The 20813-nt window shown below is 47.4% G+C and overlaps 1 protein-coding gene across 6 annotated transcripts; it reads left to right on the top strand.

The window, feature by feature from the left end:
• Positions 1–1121: 1121 nt before the first annotated feature.
• LYSMD4 (LysM domain containing 4) lies at positions 1122–20299 on the top strand. 6 transcript variants are annotated; one of them, XM_075763941.1, is made up of 4 exons: positions 1122–1333; positions 1740–1830; positions 13339–13623; positions 17610–20299. In XM_075763941.1, exons 3-4 carry the CDS (start codon positions 13354–13356, stop codon positions 18159–18161), a joined length of 822 nt encoding a protein of 273 aa, XP_075620056.1. In that variant the 5' UTR covers positions 1122–1333; positions 1740–1830; positions 13339–13353; the 3' UTR covers positions 18162–20299. The 6 variants fall into 6 exon arrangements, with proteins under 6 accessions (XP_075620056.1, XP_075620055.1, XP_075620057.1 ...); XM_075763940.1 differs by having other exon boundaries at positions 1668–1830; XM_075763942.1 differs by lacking the exon at positions 1740–1830.
• Positions 20300–20813: the final 514 nt, after the last annotated feature.

Here is a 20813-nt window from a genome sequence, read left to right as displayed (position 1 = left end):
GCTGCCCTGGCTTTCCTCACGTCTCCAGGTGCCACATGTTTGACAGCATCTTCTCCTCCTGGCCAGCCATAACTTGTGTTCTCTGGGCACCTGGGACTTGGTCCCATTCCTTTGACATTTCCACAAAGAGTAGCTGGTGTGAGCGGCTTTCTGGTAAGTTGAAACTATTGTGATATAATTACAAGCAAGGAGTTTGTAAGTGTAGATGCTTAAAGTCGAGGTAATGTTGATCATATAAAGATCCATGGCTAATAGTTGCACTATAATTTTCTCCATCAAGTTGAAGCAAAGCTACCCAGAAGTTCAGCACTGGTGCAGTAGCACACTCCAGTGTTACCTCTTGAGGCACAGAGATTTTTCACAGGCAAAAATACTCTTTCTTCCAGTAATAAATGGGGAGGAGAGCAAAGAAAAAACCCAAACGATCCAGTATTCTTTCCTGTTTGCTTAGTTCAGCTCTGCAGCACTATTTCCCATCTACCTTTCATGTCATTCTGAGATTGTTCCCCGAGAGTATCTTATCAATAGATCCTTTCTCAACTTAGTGACTGCCTCTGAGCCAACTTTTTTTCTGGTTCAGTGACTGGCACAATGTTTGCATGAACTCTAAACTATCAACTCATTGCTCTTTTATTTTCTTTGCTAAAATGATCCCCACCAGCTCTCATGTTTCCTAGGGCAAGCACAATCAAACAACACAAATCAGAATAAACAGAGAGAATTAACGCTCACTCTTTTTTAATGACATGCCTGTATTTTATTTTCTGCATTAGCAAATTAAATCCAGCTAGTTTTGCTCATGTTAATTCACTGTAGCTGCTTTCCACAGGCTTTGGGTTAAAATGTAACAATGACAGGAGGGGATAGTAGTTTGCTTTTAGCAAGACCTCAGCTTTTGTGTGTTTTGAATTTTAAGGAAGGGGGCAAGGAGCTGGGGGGGTGTTACCTGATCCTCTGCTACCTGGTTCTCTGTGGTATTCATTCTGTTGTTGGTAACATCCCACTTGGCAGCACAAAGGTGACACTTTTCACCTTTCATCTGCTCATTTGTCACTTTAATTCTCATAATAGTTCCTCTTCTCCCTTCTTTTTTTTTTCTCTTGTACTTGCTCTGATTTCAGTACTCCAGGAGGCAGCACAAGGTCCTGGCATGGCTTCCTTCCCCAGACCAAGCATCATGGCCAACATGCTCCCATGCACCCACGTACCACATTGACAGTCTCCTCATGGGTGTGACCCCAGAGCCAACTTCTCTCTGACTTTCGTGAAGGAGACCATGGTGAAACTCCCTTCTTGCATCCAGGCCTTGGACCTACAAAGTCTTCCCTGCAAGGTTAGTATCTACATGGTGAGACTGGGCTGTGGGCCCATAAGCCTGGCCCCCACCTCCACAGCTCCCTAGGCTGCCTGCCCACCACCACCTCTGTGGGCACGCGAAGCAGAAGGGCTCCACAGCCACAGAGGGTCAGCTCTGTCCTCCAGCCCTTTGTCCTGGTCTCCTGGCTGCCTGGACACTGTGTGGGCTGGAGGCTGGCTGCAGGACAGCCCTCAGCATACAGCTCAGCTCTGTACGGGGAGCTGCTCACTTGTGCAGAGTGGGGTGTAGGCAGTCATTGCTGCAGGATGGGGCCTTTCTGTTGTATGTGAGATGTGAGGTGTGCTTGCAGGTGGCAACTACTTTGTCTTTGACCCATTCCCTGGGTGAAAAGAAAGATCAGCATTTGGCCCTTGGCTTTTAGGAGACTTTACTAGAACTTGCCTCAAAACCAGAAGTGGAAATGCCGTCCTCCCGCTTTGGACTAGAATCCTGTACCAGAACAAGGCCTATAGGTAGGGGTTTTTCTGCTTATGAAGCTTTTGGTGTGACTTTTTTTTCTCCTATCATCTGAGAAGGTTCCTGGCACTATGATAAAAGCCCACACTGTCCACTGGGACCCCTCTGCTCATGGCGAATGTGGTCCAGAGGGAAGGTCAAGGTTTCCCCAGAAGCACATACCCATTCCATGGATCCAATTAGAGAAGATTTGTCTGTGTTTATTGCTAACAATGTTCTTCCTTGCATTCAGCTCAGCTGGGAGCCCGATTAGCGACTTCCCAGGTCCATATTTCTTTAATTTTGTCCAATCTGTTGGATACTTAGGGAAATGCCTGGGAATATTGTAAAGCAGCTTCTGGCAGCGAAGAGTCCCAGTAGAGGATTGTGTGGACTCCTGGTTGTTATTCTCAGCCTGTCCATCTAAGGCCTGCCTGTGCAGGGAGCTGCAGCATTAACCAGCAGGGACACAGCCCACATAATAAAAGACATTGTTATGCTCTTCTTCCTTTTCCTTACAAGGAACTGATATGGCTAGTTGTGCTTGCTTTGGTACCTGGTGATCATGCTGCTAGTGTTTGTGTTACTTTGCTACTGATCACAATTTGCAATTCCAGCTTTTCTAAGTCTTTATAGACAGCTAGACACATCTTGCATTGCATAATGCATGCTCACCCCAGCTTCCCAGATAGCTGAGCTCCGGGCTGTGCTGCCATACCAACATGTTGTGCAGCCTTGGGTGAATCAGTTCACTTCCCTGTAACTCTGGGAACCACTGTGCAATAGCAGAGGTACCATTACAGCATTGCTTGGCTGCAGCTCTATAAAACACTTCGAGGTCCTTGGAAGAACAAGGTTAAGTGCAAAACTGTCCTGTTACTCCATGATTAAGGGTTGCCTGAGATTATGGTTTGAAGTGAATAGAAAACAACAGCCAACAGAGCAGCTCGGATGTCCTTAATGGTAGTGGGTCAGGTAGTGGGTTTGGGCATTTTCAGGGGCTACTTCACAGCCCCTTCACTTACTGAAAGGGCAGAGCCAGCTTGGGGCTGGGACCCCTCTCTTGGGCTGTGTGCAGAACACAGCTGTATCAGGGCCATGCTTAGCCTTAGCTTTTGCTGTAACAATGACAAGTGATAAAATATCAATTCTCCTCCCCACAAGTTGGTTTAAAGGGAATGAAGGCAGATCCTGCTATAGCTTAGTACATTACTAGCCAGCTCAAATGACTCCCTGCTGTCTTTTCATCTACATGAGGCTCTTAATGCCCTAAGTCTTTGCATGTCCTGGCCCATAGCATGAGCTCCAAAAGCTGTTCTTTTGGCTTGAGAAATTTGCAGATTGAAGCTGAGAGATGCAATTCAGCTGTTTACTTGCAGATCTGCAACAGCCCTGCTGTGCTATTGCACTCGCCTCAGTCAGGCAGTTGTGTTAACAGCACTTTCTAATTAAAGCAGTAGCCTCAGTTACAGAAAAATGCTCTTCCTATCCGGGCATTTATCTGATTTATTTTTTTTTTAATTACTCATGGAGCACAGGGCTGGTTTGTTTCCTATCCCTTATTGTAATTAATCCATCATTATTTCTGGTGTCTGGGCTGGCTTTTGCTGTGGTTTTTTTTTCTTTATTTCTTGCCATTTCCATTATCAGTGTGGGCCAATACCACTCAGACGCCACATTAATCACACAATGGGGAGCACTGATGTGAGCAGCCAGGCAAATATCAGGTGCACAAGCAACTCCTGAAGTTCTGCTCACCCAGAGCAGGAAAAAAAGATGCCCTGTTCTGGAAATAGCTCTGCCAGAAAATCCCAGAGCCTTGCTATGTAAATTATGGCCACTTCCCTGAAATGTTCCTACTCTGAAAACTTGGCTTTTAAGACCTTCACAGCCAAGATCAAGGCTTTTCCCCACTACCTGAACATTCAGAGTCTCCAAGAGAATAAATGCTATCCGATGAACCCTGCATCTTTCTTCATGGTGCAATCAGATAAGAGCATCTTTTTTCATTTCACCTCACTGACAGGGACATGCTGGGCTCCATCCTGCTTGCAGTGCAACAAGCTCAGCAAAGCTTGTCCGGTGGGATGCAGTGGAATCTGAACTGAGACATGGGATTTTCACTCCAGCCATATTTGCCATTGCAGACAATGCTATAGCTGTCTGCCGGTTTAATGTTCTTTGTAACATGAGCACAGAACTGCTTAGGCTGGGACTGTAGGAACTGGAGAAGGACCAGATGCAATGAGAAAAGCACAGGTTTCAGTGCTGACATCTTGTCCCATGAGGCCACAAAGCCCCCCTCTCCTATGACATGCTTTTCCCATAGTTTGATCAGCTGTAGCTGTCACTCTGGAGCTGGAACTCTGGAACTGTCAAATCTTGGAGCACCTCAGTTCCGCAAGACCCTTGCAAGGATGCTACGATCACAGACTCCCCGATTGACAAGAAAGCAAAGCCTGCTGCTGCCCCCATGTGTTACTTGCTCATTATTGTTGCCATGCACCAGTAAAGTGGTGGGAACCGACTGGCAAGCATGAAGGAGAGCCAGGCTGAGCACAGCCTCTCAGCTACTGAGGTCAAACATCTCGCTTTGGAAGACTCTTCTGTTTCTTCTATTGCTCCTGCAAGCTCAGGGCCTTCCCTGGGGCACCTTATATTCAGAAGTTGCAAAGTCAGATTGGTCATGTGTGGAAGTGAGATGAACTGGAGACAGCATGGAGGCAGGTAATACACTGCAAAGCACAGAGGTGTCATCGTCCCATTCTGAAAGGATGTATGTGCAACACTCAGAGACCTCCATGCAATGCTGAACAATATCAGATATCAGCACAGCGCGTTCAGGCTTGTTGGCTCAGACCCCAAGGAGCGCAGAGCGAGAGACAGCTCTTGGCAGGCTGAGCTCACATGATAAGGTCATTGGAAAGACAAGTGATGCTTTCATCAACCTGCCTTTCCCCTGCATCAGCAGCAGCTTCAGCAAGGACTCACTTTGTGCTCCTGTAATATACTGTGCTCCACGCAATGCCAAGGACAAAAGCTTTCGCAAAAATACATTGAAGCTGTTTTTCCAACCTGTGTCTCAGCCCCCAACTCCCATTCTTCTTGGCTCTGTCAGGTTCCAGTTTTGAACCGCTAAATGGCACCTCTTGGAAGTGTTACTTTCCCTCTGGATCAATGGCACCTTTCAAGCAGATGAGAGAACAGGCTGTAGTTACTGGCTGTCTATCTGCTGCTTCCCAACAGTTATAATGTACCTTTTGGACATCCGTTAGGGATCTCATTGTTTTGTCCTTCTCTGTTGAGCAGGATTTTGTTGGGGCTGCACATGCTAATTATTCTGGAGAGCATCAGTCCCGGAAGCTGCCTAAAGCCTGGGGTGATAGGTTGGTAGCAGCAGCCAAATTCTCACTGGCCCAAATGGAGCCAATTTGTGGCTCAGGAAGGTCATGCAGACCAATGGTTCTGATTGTTTGCCGTCCTTTCACCGAGAGCCTTTTTGGCCCTGGCACCATTAACAGATGGGCTGAGGAGCAATGCCTCAACTAAACGTTGTCCACAGACTACCCTGGACACTGCCTAGAGCTCTCTGAGAACATCTGAAGGGAACAACACGCGCTGGCAGGGCTTACGTGCTCTGGCAATTGGGGATTGCAAACACATGCTTCAGCTATGCAAGAAATCTTTGACTTGTTCTGAATGTGATTCTGCCTGGGTTTCTTCCCAGGAACATTCCTGTTCTTCACAATTTACCAGTTGCAGAAAGGGAGAAGAGGGAGGAGGGATTTTAAGAGTAAGGGAGAGGAAAGGGAACAAATCTTACAGTGCTTTCCCTAGCCAAATTCCTTCAGAAGGACAGGGTGTGGAGTATGGACTCCAGAATTTGGCACAAGCCCAAGAAAATATGAACTGCAAAATTAAAACCACTTTTAATTAGTCATTTGTTTTTATATAAAGAATAAGTGTCTGTTTTTCTGAAGTAATTCAGTGTCTGCTATCGCATAAACCAGGCAGCCCTTGCCAAATGGTGCTGTGTGATAGAAGGCAAGCACAGAACTAGGTCTCTGAGCAAAGACACGTTATCTCCTCCGGGAGACAGCAGTGCTGTTTAGATCTGCATTCTGGTCCCGAGATAAAAGTCTCATTCCTAAGAGTCACAGCGTACGTGAGAGAGTTGCAAATGTAGTCCTCGTAGGTGGGAGTAATATGATGTCTGAGCTGGAGATGAATGATGAAGCCGGGTCTTTATTATAACACCTGCTATGTTACAAACAGGAGAAAAAACTTGCGAGGGTGGAGGCAAGAGCTGTGCTTCTGCCCTGGAAGAAATCAGAGGTACAGAGTACCCAGCACTTCACGCCCTGACTCAGAGGGATGACAAATCCCTCTTCTCATTGCAGGCAACAGCAGGGTCCTACCTCGGGATGGCCACAGGCCACAGTCTCTGCCACATGCTGTGACCATTTGGAGGGATGGGCTGGGTGTCATTGCTGTTGGGTGCACCCTTGAATAAGGACAGCGTAGGCTGTATCCAGGTTGGGTTGCCCCTGAGCCAGGGATGCCCCTGCAGATAAGGTGTGAAGCTGGCTGTGAGCCAGGTCTCAGGGCTGCTTCCGCGCAGCAGCACAGACACGGGCTTTGTGCTTCTTTCCAGGTACGACCACCTAAACCATCAGCTTGTTCCTGAGAGTGTTACGTTTCAGCCCAAGACCCTTCCAGGGCGGTCAATGACAAGAGTAGCCCTCCCATGTGGAGCTGCCCATGGCTAAGTTTGGAATCTGCTGAGCTAGACAAGCCCTTCCAACAGGAGAAACCATTAAACGAGGCAAGGTGTAACGTGATGCTACCAAACATGCACTCAAAGTAACCTCCTTAGCTCAATTAACTGTATTAAGTATATACCTATAATTAATTTAATTTAATTGAGGTTTTTCTTCCCTGTGTTGTGTGCCTATGGCATCAACCTCTTAAACTTACTGCTGTGTATATAATTCAATCAAATGTACACACAGTACCCACGTAAGCTTAGTCACTCCAGACACCAGGGAGAGTATTATTTCGTTGTATTTGGCTCATACTTCTGCCTTAACACAGGCAGAAACTTCACTGAAATCAGTTATGCTACGTTAGTCCAAAACCAGAGCAAAGCCCAGCATTTATAAATTATTTGCATAATGATTGCATCATAATTTCTATAATGCCATGTCCTGAACACGGATGTGGTTTGCTACAGCTGCCTTCCCAGTCTCTTACTAGAAAACAATGAAATAAAGATAGAAAGGAATACTCTTCTTTTTTTTTTTTTTTTTTTTTAAATAATTCAGCAATATCAGTACTATCAGCAGGTTCCTGTTGCCTCACAGTGCTGTATAGGAGCCTTCCTCTGTATATGCTAAACTAAACAGGAATAATTGGTTGTTATTCAGAAGCAGATGCTCAAGAAGTGTTTCTTTAACTTGTACTGTACATAGTGGCACGACGGTACTTCACCGTGAGGGTCTCCTCCTTCATCTTTTATTGACTGTACCTTCTATATTTTTATTGTTAATAGCCCATATGGCAAAGGAAACAGGTGAATGATTTCACTCTGTCTTTGCTTTTGTTAATCCCAAATTATGGATTAAGTCACAATTAATGATGGCCCTGGTGATTTATGAATTGCAATTTTTACTCCTACTAGTCCTGGACAGTTGGAAACCATCAGATGCCAGCCTGATTAGCACCGATGAGCAACATGTGCATGGATGTGTGAAATGGCCCATCTCTGGGCAGGCGAATTAGTTGAATACCAGTGCAAGAGAGACCGGAGCTGCTTTCTGCAGGTTGCACATTACAGTATTGGTTTCCCAAGGGTGGAAAGCAGACTATCACTGAGTGATCTGAAATCCAAATAATAGATTTTATTGCAGAGTTTAGAAGGCTGCTTAAAGAGAAGCAAAGCAAGACACAAGGAATATGTGTCTGACACTTCCGACACTTCTGAAGTGAGCCTGACAAAACCAAAGTGATGAAGAGCAGACTGATTCTGGATCTGAGCAAGAGCTTACAGGAATCACAGGGACTAAAAAGGAGACCCCTATTCTAGATTATGCTCCCTTTGGAAGGCCCCAACCAAGACCTTCATTGAAGTTCTGATTCTTTATCACAAAGTGATTAACTCTGACGTTCCCTGGGAAGGAGCTTACATCAATGTGACTGCTGGCTGGTGCCCAGTGTCATGGACACATTGCTACTTTGCATTAAGAGAAAATGAGCAGACTTTCTCAGTTCTGTTGTCCTCTGCATTGACATAAGTCAAGGGTAGGAGGATTTCTTCCTGAAATTCAGGGGACCTATGACTCTTATGTTGGTTGAATGGGTATAATGACTGAACCATTCAGTTCTCAGACAGACTTCACTTGTTTGGGGCTTCACAGCTCTCACAATCTTATCTGCTAACAAGAAAAATATTCCAATTATTTGGAATGATGACATCATCCATGCAACTGGCCCAGTGCCAACATCAGCACTCCTACAAAACAGACAGTTATTTCTTGTTAAGAATTGCCATATTCTTTGTACTGACCACAGCATGGCAAGGCCACTGGGAGGCAGGAACATTTGCAGTAACAAAGCCGCTGAGCAGACGCAGCCCTCGGTTCACTTGGTGTCCAGGTCTGAAATGATATATCTGCTGATTGCTCGCATCCCACCACGTCTCTCTACTTTGGTTTGAACAAACCTGGCTTACACAAAATGTGGTGGGGAGCAGTCAAGCTTTGAGGAGCAGGAGGGATAAGCTGTTCTGAGGTGAAGAGTTGAGCTATTCTGCTGCAAAGTGAAATGGTTCAGGAGAGGCCAGGGAATCGGCAAAAGCTGCTGGGAAATGACACAAGGCTGAACTACAGCTGTTGCAAATGGAAGGATCAGCGGAGGATGCTCACACTGAAAAAACCTGGGAAAAGCAGATAGGTATCTAAAACATTTTGAAAAGCCTCCTGTTGTGGTGGTTTTTTCAGTGTAATAAATTCTTGATGGATTAACTACCTAATAGTGAAATTATCCCACTCTGCTAGAGGCAAATTTCTTGCTGAAGTGAGAGCAATTATAATATTTTAAGGTAAAATATGATAGTTTGAAGGTCCTGGAGGACAGAAGGGACAGGGCTGCACTCAGAGAATGGACACTAAGAAAGGTGAAGGACCTTTCCATGAACTAGTGCAGAGCTGGTCCCTGCAGAATCTTCCATAGATAGAAAAAAAAAATTCCTGAGCTGTTTTGATTTTCCATAAAAGGTAGGAAGTAAATTGTCAGTGTAAGCGCCTATGAAGGCAAACAAAGAACTGAAATGGGCCTTTCTTCTGTCTTTTCCACTTGATAATGAAGGCCTGAAAGGCAATGAATTGGCAGGTTTTGTCCTAAGGCTTTAATTCTTTCTCCATTAGGACTGCTGGAAGACTTTCTGGACAGAGGATGGGCAGAAAAGAGGTCAGTATGTATCAGAGATGGTAGAGAAACCTGCAGATTTGTCTGTGCAGGGATGTTTAAACCTCAGTGACAGATTACCCATTACGCTGTGTTATAGGACACACTTGCACATGGTGGTCTGGACGCTGCACACAGTTCTTCCAGGACAGGACTGCAAGCAAAAGTTCAGCTCAGCCTGTACAAATGCACAAAAGAGCCTGAATTATTTGCAATATCAATTGACACCAGTCGAGTACTTCTGTGTTCCTATGTTTATGATTTGTGTAGACAAATCCTGAGAAGGGAAGTGATTTTGAGTCCGATTATTGAAAGCTTTTCTGCTTGCTTATCTTAACAGCTCTTTCATCCCAACGATTGGGAGAAAACTACCTTTTCATAAGGATTCTGTAAGGATCTTTCAGCTGGAGCATGAAGCAATTGCCCATCTACATTTCCTGGTGGCTTTCCATGAGCTCAATGAATAATTCTTCCTGATATTTTAAAAGTTAGAAAAATAATAACCAGTAAATGACAGTTAAGGACAAGTATGCCAACCCAGACTTAGGTCTGTCAGCAAAGTCTGGTGGTTTCCCCTGCATTTCCAGATCACCTTAGCAGTTGTATTTTCCAGGCTTGAGCAGGTTACCCCGAGTAACCTGTTATTTGTTTGACAAAGTGTGACTATTACTCGTAACTTTTGAACCTCAGTAGTCACAGAGAGATTATAAAAGTGGCTCAGGGAAGGCATTTTGGCATGTCTCATCTAGTCTCCACACTTGTCAAGCGCTCTCCAGCACACTAATTGCTTCATCTGTTGGGTCAGAAAAGTACATAAACTGGCTGAGCCCCAAAATCATCTGCTCATGAGACAAGCTGGCCCAGGGATGGAGGGAAGGAGCACCCTGCTTGGAGACAGGGTGCTGGCCAGCTTCTTGGAGGCACCGGGCTCAGCTGCAGTCCTGCCTGGCCATTCTCCCACTGCCTTCCCAGCCCTGCCGAAATCACTCAGCCCCACAAAGAAGCATGGGCAAACGAGAGCCTTGAGGAAGTAATGGCTGGTGCTTAAAAGAAATAACGTCGATGCCTGGGGAGCCTTCCTTCCTCTCCAATGTGTGACATTTGTCAACTGATGTTGCATCTAACCTAGTGGTAGCAAGAGCTGGAGAAGAAATACTCTTTCCTCTTGCCCTGCCTGCCTCCGGCACCAGGATTGCATGAGAGAAGGCAAAGGGGTAGCCGGCAACCGCACTTAGCTTTAATTTTACTTAAAAGTAGGTTTGTCCATCTCCTTTAGCGCAAAGAACGTCCATCAGCCCTTCACGCTTCTGACCATAGCCTCAAGATTGTCCCTTGCAAGAGATCTTCACGCGAGCCCTTGGGGCGAGTGGTGCCTGGTTAATTCCTGCAACTGGCTATGAGGAAATATTTCTCCTCTCCCCCCCACCCCAGAAAGCTTTGCATGTGGAACTTGTTAAAGATTTGTCCTGAGCTTGTTTTTTAAACATAAGCCACAAGTCAGGATGGGCCAAGGAAAACATACCAGTGCAGAATACACCTCATCAGCTCCACCAACTGCTCTGCCGGCACCAGTTTTGCCACGGCTGGAGCCAAATGCGAGCGGTGAGCCCGTGGGGCGGCCTGGCTGGAAGGGGGACTTGGCACCGGGAGCGGCGGTCATACCCGGGGCACAGCGAGGCAGTACCTCGTGCTAGCCACAAAATGAGAGGGAAAAGGCTGATCTTCTTGGAAATCACAAAACGCCAGCGTCACACATCCGGAGGTGACTTGGCACGTGAACGCAGCTGGCTGGCAGGGGATGCGCCGCAGGGGTGAGCGTTGGTGTGGGCATGGGAACGGCCCCCACGTGCCCTCGCCAGCCCCACCGAGCGAGGGAGAGCAGTCCAAGGGCCGGACTGACCGCTGCACCCTCCCAGCAATGCCTTGCTGTTCCCAAAATTAGGCCAAGTTTACTATAGATGGGATATAGGTGTGTGATTAATATATTGACAATGTAATAACTGAAATTTTGTTATGACTGTATGTATAGTCAGTACTATGGATATTGTTATAATGATACCACACGTAGGGCTGCCCAGATGTATATTGTCTCCCGAACTTGCGAGTGCTTCGGGCACGCGTCTCGCCCGGGCTGCGGCGAGGGGCGCGGGCCCTTTAAGGGGGGGCCCTCTCTGCCGCCGACATGTTCCAGGGCTGACCACTCAACCAACCTCGCTCCACGGCTCTTCCCCGCCGCCCATTGGCCAGGCGGCACTGACGGTCCCGCCTTCCGGCGTTGCTAGCCAATGGGAGGAGAGCTGGGCGAGAGTCAGGACTACGTTGGTGCGTGTGGCTGATGGCCGGCGAGCGGCGGGTCAGTGCAGGGGGCTCGGGACAGGGCCCGGCCGCCCCTCGGGGCGCGGGGGCTGAGGGAAGAGGGGCAAGGCCCGCTCGCCGCGGACCAGAGGCCCGGGCCCCCCGAGGCGCTGAGGGGATCGGGGCCCCGCTGAGGAGATCGGGGGCCCCCTGAGCCGCTGAGGGGATTGGAGTCCCCCTGAGGCGCTGAGGGGACCCGGGCCCTGCTGAGGGGATCGGGGCCCCCTGAGGCGCTGAGGGGACCCGGGTCCCGCTGAGGGGATCGGGGCCCCCTGAGGCGCTGAGGGGACCCGCGTCCCGCTGAGGGGATCGGGGCCCCCTGAGGCGCTGAGGGGACCAGCGCGGGGCCCTCGCGCGGGGCGGAGGCGAGCGACGCGCCGACCCCCCCGGGGACTGAGGCAGGCTGCGGGCGGGCCGCCGCCTCGCTGTGCCCTGTGGAGGCGCCGCCGTCGGCCCCGGGAGCGGTGCCGGGAGCAAAGCGCCGATCCCGGGGTGGCGGTGCCCCTCCACCCTGCCGAAACAGGGAGGGTGTCGCGGGCTCCAGCCTCCCTGTGGTTGCTGGCACCCGGTCCGTCCCGTGTGTGGGTGCGGGGCAGAGGCCAGGCCGTCACCCTGCCCGCCCGCCCCGCGGGTGCGGGGATTGGGGTAGGCAGAGCCGGGCTGGAAAAGAGTTTTGGCCCTCCCTGGGGAGAAGTGATAAGTGTCGGGAGAGCACCCTCTGAGGAGGGCGCTTGGCGTACAGCTTATCGAAAGGCAGAGGTGTCCCACAGGAGTGTCCAGGGAGATTGTGGCCTTAGATCTTAAACTCTTCTAGCGCAGCTGTGACCCTGTGGGTGCCATGCTCAGTACTAATGAAATGCCATAAAATAAATAGCAGCTCTTTCACCATAAGAATCCCTTATGGGTAGATTGAGAATATTAAGGTCAATGGAGTTCTGTGAGAATGTGGATTTTTTTTACCTAGACCTGACACTGACAACAAATGGTTTGTGGAGCTGAGGATTGAAGAAGAAAAAAAGAAAGTAGCTTCCTAATAACTTGCTGCTGTAGGCCTGGCAATAATTAAAGTGCTCAGGCAGGTTCTTGTCTTTATACAACAAACTGATCTTGTCATTCAGGTTGAAGTTAAGTGTAGCTTGAGCTGTCCTTATTTTAAAAAAAAAAAAAAAAGTGCACTTCCATGAAATTAAAATGTGGATTCTTCAAGTGTAGAGAACTAAGGACTTCTGGAACGGTGACATAGAGGATAATTTGGGTCAGTTTTTAATGTGTATTGTTAGGAGATCTGATGTGGTGGTTCCAGTCTAGTGGTTCCATGTATTAGTGTTTGTTAACCACAGTTAAAGACTCTTGGATCAAGTGTCTCTGCTGCTTTTTTTATGAAGTTATAGAAAGTAATGTTTATGATGTGTAGCAAAATGGAGTTACGTAGTCGTTTGTCCACAAGTAGGAAAAAAAAAAGGTTTGAAAATAATGTGCCTGTTGTTGAAGTTTGTGTACGTAAGGTTTCTAGTATTTCTGTCATTGCTGTTAGAGTGGCATCTTTTGGATTTGCCCCTGAGGAGATCTGGGTAGAAGGAAAGCTTTGTGTGTGTATGTGTGCGCACATGCAGCTACTGTGCTTTTTGTTTATTCTCCCATATCTTACATGCTAAGAAATAAACACGGGTATTAAAGAAATTAAAAATGTCTGGGTTTTGTTCCAGGTGCTGGTATAAAAGATGAGGCTGAATGAGAGCAGGACAAGATCCTTCCAGGCTCCTGTCACCATCCATAATTACCCAGGCAGGCAGGTATATGTGTTTCCCAGTGGCCGATCTGATTCAGAAGAGTCATCAGAGGAGGAACTCAATGTTATGGAATTGCGACCGAGGGGCAAGGAGCAGCGGTGCAGCGCTTCTCGGGACAGAGTTGGAGATGTGGTACTTCTGGAACGAGAGATTACAGAGGATGATAATCTTAACAAGCTAGCCCTGCAGTATGGTTGTAAAGTAAGAGCTATCTCTGTTTGTTTTTAATTACTTTAGAGGTATTTTACATGTAGCTTAGTTTCCAGAATTACAGGAGAGCACGCTGTTGTCTAATAGTTTTGACACTGAAAAGTGTTTGCGCTGTGTATTTCATGAATGGTCAATATCTGGGTAAAACTGAGCTGGAGAAAGGCAAAAAAAACCAACCCCAACAACAAAAAAAGCAACAGCCTAGGAAGATATTGTCAACCCCACGCCTTGCCTGACCTGCTTTCATGTTTAAGTTGGGTGACTAAGTGCAGTGTAGCAGTCATGATTTGTACTTAGTTATTTAAAAGAGGGCAAAAAGTAGGAAGCTGAGTACAGAAATGAGAGAGCCCTGCTTTCAAGGAGCATACCGGTTTTTAAGCAATCGGAACAGTACAAAGAAATGCCACTCTTATGGGGTCTGGTGTGGGGTTTCTTTCATTTATGTTTTGAAAGGTATGAGCTTACATAATGCAAGGAAGGTCTAAGTCTAACAGGTGGATTTGGAGAAGGAGAGATGCCAAAGTCCAGGTCACAGAGTCCAGGTGCTGTCTGTCCATGTGGGTTTGGATTGTTTGCTGTCATACCCAGAAGAGTGTGCGCGGTTCAGCCATCAGCAGGCAGAAGGGAGTGGTGTGCATGGTGAATTTTCTCTGGAGTTGGCACATACTGCAAAAATCCATTTTCTTTGTTCCAAAGCAGAGAGCTTTGTGGAGAAACTGCTGAAAAGTTTAATTACCTGATCTGAACATTATAAGTACCCTGTTGTTTAGCAGTTAAAGCTGTATTTTTAGAACCTCCTTTATCTGCAAGCTAGACTGTGATTAAAAAGTTCCATGATGCAAACAATTGGACAGTGACCTGGTTGAGGATAATGATACAGTACTGGCTCAAGTGCTGCAATACTATTGCAGTCTGTCTTGCTTAACAAAACAGCTGTGTGGTGCAGCTGAAGCAAGAGGGCTTAGAGGAATTGCGACAATTCCTACCCTCCCATTCCCTTAGAAACAAAAACAAAACAAAAAAGAAATCCTTCTAGGTTCTGCTGACGAGCGTGATGCGTGTGAAGAAGCGAGTTTCGTAGGACTTGAATAGGCCTTGATTGGCACCGGTAGAATGTGAGAACTCAGAGCTACAGCAGTTGACTTTGCAGTCACGACTATGCGCTCATCTCTAAGCAATTGCGCTGTTATTGCCACGTGTGCCAAATCACAGCAGTTCAGTGAACTCAAAGAAGGAAGATTGTGAACCACTCTTTTGGTTTATGGCATGGAAAATCCTGTCCTGTCTCTGCCATGACTGTCTGTCTGTCTCTGCTGCCCGGCTTCTGGAGCCTTTCAGCCCACAGCAGGTGCAGGTTACTGGGCTTGTCGGGTGGGGAAAGCTGATGGGGAGGGACCAGGTAGGCAGCGTTCTCCCACAGGAAAAAACCTGTCCTACTCCCTCCCTCCCTTCCAGAAAGGGCATTTCTGACTTGTTCCATTTAAATTGAAGAGGTACAGAAATCCTTATTATTGGAGAGTTGTGTATCTGTCTGTTTACAGACCGGCACTGATGAATTGTGATGTATTTTGTTTTGCTTGCACAATTAAGCAGCTCTTGAAAGTCTACCAGGACATCAGTGAGGAAGATTTGTAGCCACAAATGTATGCAGCTGTGTTTAAAAAAAAATCCGGGATGAGCTTCTCCTCAAAATCAGTGAGAACTTGTCATTGGTTTCAGAATCATCAGGGCCTACTTAGGGTGGGGGTATTAAGAGAGTGCAACAAGTAGCTTTGTGTGTGCTACAGATAACTTGGCAGAGATGCAAAGCACTTCTTGAAATTTTCATTTTTACTCTTGACCATTTATAGTCCTGGCCTGCTTTTGGCATTGTTCGTAGCTGGGACAAGAGAAGCTCACTGCAGCCAAAAAAACGAGTACAGAAAAAAAAGCCTAAATGGCTTGTGCAGCCTAGTGCTCTTGCATTCTTCCCATCAGCTTTGTTGTTTCTGTGTGCGTGCTGCTCCATTTTCTGTTACTAGAGCCTTAGCACAACATTGCAGTGTTTGATTGCAGACACTGCAGGGGATATTTACTGTCCCAATAATTAGTTTTCATTGGAACAAAACCAAAAATTGAAGCACCACCTCAGTTAAGAGGCTTTGGATGAGAGTGTTCTTTCATAACTAAATAATTCTGTGGGGTTCAAGTCCTAATGTTAAGCTGGGGCAAGCTGTGAGGAGTCTCAAACAGCAGCTGAGGATTCCTTTCGCCTCAGGGGCACCAGATTAGGATCTAGATTAAATGTCCCATTTTCAGATTTCTAAGCTTTGCAGAGTAAACGTGAGCTTCAGGCATTCATCTCGTCTCTGCCCTTCAGCAGAGTCTTGCTTTCTGTCTGTGACGTAGCAGACTTGCCACCTTTCAGGGATTGCACGGTGGCTGAGCTTGATGTGTGGTTCCATGACAGCCTGTGCAGGCTGGAGGGGAGCTCCACAGGGAGAGGCAGCTCTGCCGGCAGTGCGCTGCCTTCCCCTCCACACCTCCTCTGCTGCTGGGCGGTGGTACCTCCCCACTCCTGGCAGCAGTGCAGCCTCCAAGTAGCCCTGACCGTTTGTTGCAATGGCACAGGAGATGTTCAGGCTCCCTTCTGGTGTATTCCTGTATAGTGTTTTAAAAGGAGATCTTTGCCCTGAACTGTCAATGATTTTGGCACTGATGGCACTTACATATTTGCTTAGGAAGCGCTTTCTTGGTTTTAGTTCCTCAATTTCATTGGTAGCCTCAAGCTTGTGAGGGTGCAGTGAATGCAGTTCATACATTATTTTATGAGATTTCTAAAAGAAGAAACAAACCAAAAACTTTCTCTGAAGGTGCCATCCTCGAACTGTCTCTTCTGTGTGATGTATCAGAGGTCGTTGAGCTGTTCATGTTGCCTTTCTCTTTGGTTTGGAGTCCAGTAGTTTTCTTTGTTTTGCATCCTCCAGCCTTTCCCTTGAGGTTCTTTCACGTCTCCTTGGCTGCTTTGGAGGGCTCCTTGCAAATGGTGACAGTCCTGTGTGTGTTCTTTGACAGAGGATTTAGGGCAACTGAGAAGTTCATGTACTTATTAGGTGGTTGTGGGTGCACACTGTATTAAGCTGTCTTCTCTTTATTTAACATTAAATAAAGAAATGCTACCTTGCCTTTGACTTTTCTTTGATAAGAGCTGTCATTGTGACTTACGCTGAACGTATGGTTTCTTCTTTCTTGCTCTTCTCGCTGCTATTTGCATCACTGAGCTGAGTGGGAATACCAGTCACAGATAGGAGTCTTACACACAAACCACCAAAGATGATCACAAATGCAGAGGTGATTGCTGTAAGCATACCTGCAGAAGGAGCATTTACCAACTGGGAAGAAATGAGCTGTATGGAGCTGCTGTCGTGCAGAGCCACGTGCTTGGTGGTGCTTGGAAACATGAGCAAAAGGAGAGAGGCTCACCTGCTCTCTTGTGGGCTGGGATCTTGCTTTCAAAACTGCGGTGTGCTCCAAAGGCAGAGCTCTGTTCCCTCTGAAACTGCTTTCCGAGCAGGGGGAGGGGTTTGCCTGTTCATACTGACGTTGGCCTCTCACCTTAAACACTCATGCTTTGCTTAAGGTATGAAAACTGTTTTAAAAAGGATCTGTTATAAAGATTCTTCTTGCCTTAACTTGGATTAGCAAGTAAGTGAGAGAAGAGTAAAGAAAGCAAAAGGAAGGAAAAACAGTATTAAGCAAAATACAGCCTATGAGAAATTCAGGAGCTCTGGAGAAGGTTATAGACTGGTTTGATAGGGGACCGTCTCTGTCATGCAGGACCTGGAGCATCGCTGGAACAGCTGGGAAATCTTTGCAAAACACTAAGCCACAGCTTGCTTTTATTTTCTGGCTGCTGTTTGCACAGTAGTTTTGTAGCTACGTCTTGCTTCAGTACTGGGTTGTCCACTAATAGCCGTGTCCTTTTTTGGATTCTGTAGGTTGCGGATATCAAACGGGTCAACAACTTCATCCGGGAGCAGGACTTGTACGCACTGAAGTCCATCAAGATCCCGGTGAAGACCCATGGGCTGTTAACGGAGAACGGCAGAGAACTGCGGCCTCTCCCAACTGCACCCTCCCAGAGCGGCCTGACACTCGTGGACTTACCAGAGCCCGATGATGTTGCGAGCAGCTCTGCTGATGGCACACACTTGAGCGACTACTTCAAGGGGATTGACAAGAGCATTCAGGACGCGGTGCAGGCGGAGGTGCGGCTAAACACAGAGTATTGCACAGAAGCACTGGAGAGGCCGCTGCCTGAGTCAGGGAAGCCAAAGACCAGTAATGGTGCGGACTGTGGAATCCAGTGGTGGAATGCAGTTTTTATTATGCTCCTGATAGGAATTGTCCTGCCAGTATTTTATATCATCTATTTTAAAACACAAGGCCTGGTGGCCCATACCTCCAACACAACACTAACCTCAAATATTTCAACAGATGGATTGGAAGGGAAATTATCACAAAGCTCAGTTGTAGAAAAGAAATCCTAAGGTGGGGGGGAGGCAGCCAAACACAGCCTCTGCTCCCAGCATGGAAGCCCATATGCCAATGACTGTGAGTTCAGTGCATTCAGGGGGATAACAATACAGATTATTTTTATTTTTTTAAGAAGTAGCTGATGTTGTAATCCTGAACTTGAGTGAAAGTGAGGTGATGTGATTTTTTTTTTTTTTAATGGAAGAATAAGGACGCTTTGTTGCTTACAAAGATCATCAGGCAGCTTGGCTTAACAGTCGTGAACTCTGTTGAGGGAAAGTAGTTTGTAGCAATTTACTCATCTTGATTGCTTCAGGTATTTCTTAATGCCTTATCTAAGCAGCAAATCCTTTGCTGCTGAGGTACAGTGCGGTATTAATGTGATGGGAAAGTTGGGGGGGGAGGTGTTTGTATTTTAAGAAAACACCTTTTGCTTACAGGAGAAGCAGGGACCTTTTTTTTTTTTCTCTGAACTATCATTTTTAGCTCTCACAGACCATGGCAGTATTGGCATACCTAACCCTAAAATGATGACTAGTGTGTTAGAAACTGTGTGCGCCACGGCACAAGGACACTTACGCCTTTTCATCCTTTAGGGCAAGTGTTCAAGCTTAAGCTGGTTCAACCATAGTCCTGGGAAGAGTGAGCCCAGACCTCTGCCTCGCGATGAAACCCTTCAGAGACTTCTCTTGACATCCAGAGTTTCTGCAGGCAGAGCTCATTGCAGGCTCTGCGCTTTCACCAGGGTAGTGCTCACCCAGAGCCGGTACTTCAGCATGACCACAGGTCATGGAGGAGGGTGTGAGAATAGTGTGAGGCCTGTGGTACATAGTATGTGCTCCTCAGAGGCTCATTTGTTCAGGGCAGGTCTAGCCCATATTAATTTTTAAAGAAAATAATAATCGATAATGGTACATCTCAAACACCCAATTGCAGTCATGGACTTGAGTTCCCTTGTTTGTAGTCATCACGTGAGAAAGCATTGCTAAGTTGCATTTAATTTGCAGGGTCCAGGACAGCAGCCCTGCATTACCTTAGACAGTCACAGAAAGAGGTGCAAATCCTTTACAGGATGGGGATGATTAAGCTGTTGCATGTTAAACATTGCTGAAAACTGACATCTGCATTAACAATTTCAGAGTGCGTAGGACAGGCCAGTGAAGCTTTGGAGGCTGGTGGTGTCCTGAGATGTTGGTGAGCCTGAGGTCTGTGCTGTGTAGGCTGAGTCAGTAAACACTACGTTAGAGGTGAGCAGAAGAATGAGGCTTTGGGGAACTTTGCTGCAGGGAAGAATTTGCCTCAGAAATTTAATTCAGGGACTATGGGCAGAGGTAAATGCTCCCCTAGACCCAAACACTAAGGTATTTTTTTTTGCAGCACAGTTGTGTGAAACCTGACCGGGGATGGGTTAATGCACAGTGTAAGTAGCAGCCAGATGAAGCCAGCTCTGTTTCAGTAAGGTCCCAGCCTTTTCCTGGGCTATTTGCACGGGGCTTGGCTCGTCTCCTGCCGTCATTCCTGAGGGCAAGGGCAGAGCTGGTGGATAAAGCTGTTGATGTGTGTCCACCCCCGCCCTGTGCTGGCCCCTCCTGCCCCAGTTGCCTACAGAAAAAGGTGCAGGATCCTTCTCGCCGTGCAGGCAGCATTGGGGCAGAGGATGGCAGCCCGTCAAGAGACCTGCGGCCACCAAGACCTGCTGGTGCATGAGCAAGGGCAGCATCTTTCACCAGGCCACGCCAGCACTACCTTGGAGCGGTGAGGGGCAGGTTTGGTTTCTGGATTTTTTTTGTTGCTTACAGCTCCATGAGCAAAGAGCCCTGGTGCAGGCTGCTGTGGTACAGAGGCAATCTCTTCCTGGCCCAAGGAAGAGCAGATCCGTAGCATCTGTGTGGCAGGAGGGGAAACAGGATTGAGGCTTCTCCAGCAACGTGAGGAGCACCACACCAAGTAAGCAGAATGGGGTGATGCTATAATCTGCCTTTCCTGCAACCGTCAAAATACAGTGCTCAGGAAGGCCTGAGGGAACCTAATTTTATAGACAAGGACTCTATCTTATACTGAACAAAATCTTATATTTTTCTTCTGTGAAGGAAATGTATCTCTTTGTTCTAGGGGGGATTATTACATTTTTAAATAAAATAAACTAAAAGCACAAGGGGTAGCACCCACCCCAGGCAGCTTGTGCCTTTTTTTTTTTTCTGTCCCCACAACTGGAGATGCTGTGCACAGCTGGGTGAGTGCCTATGCCCCATCTCTACCTGACACAAGGAATATAACTCAGAATGCTTCTCTGCCAGGTTTTCTCACACAGAAGACATTTGTTTCACAGCTGCCCTGAGCATGGGGGTGGTGCCGTTTCCTTCATGCTGGTTTCACAATGCAGAACTGCAGCCACCAAGGCAGCGCTGCACGGTGCAACCGCCCACAGCCTCAGCTCCCATCAGCACCCACAGCAACAACGGGCCCACGGGAGCAACAGCAGCAGGAACCTGGAAAGGCCAGCCTGCGCACCACCCCTCCCAGCCTGCGCACCACCGCTCCCAGCCTCCCCCAGGGGCTTTTACCAGTGCCTGTAAGCGCTTTGGAATAGGTTCTTAATGTGAGCGTACTAATGTGTGTATCCCCCAAACCCACAGTGGTTGAGGGAGCACTGCTGCCGTTTAAAA

This window comes from Balearica regulorum, chromosome 12 (assembly GCF_011004875.1).
Source record: "Balearica regulorum gibbericeps isolate bBalReg1 chromosome 12, bBalReg1.pri, whole genome shotgun sequence".
NCBI classification, from domain to species: domain Eukaryota; kingdom Metazoa; phylum Chordata; class Aves; order Gruiformes; family Gruidae; genus Balearica; species Balearica regulorum.
This window is presented reverse-complemented; position numbering and strand designations above follow the sequence as displayed.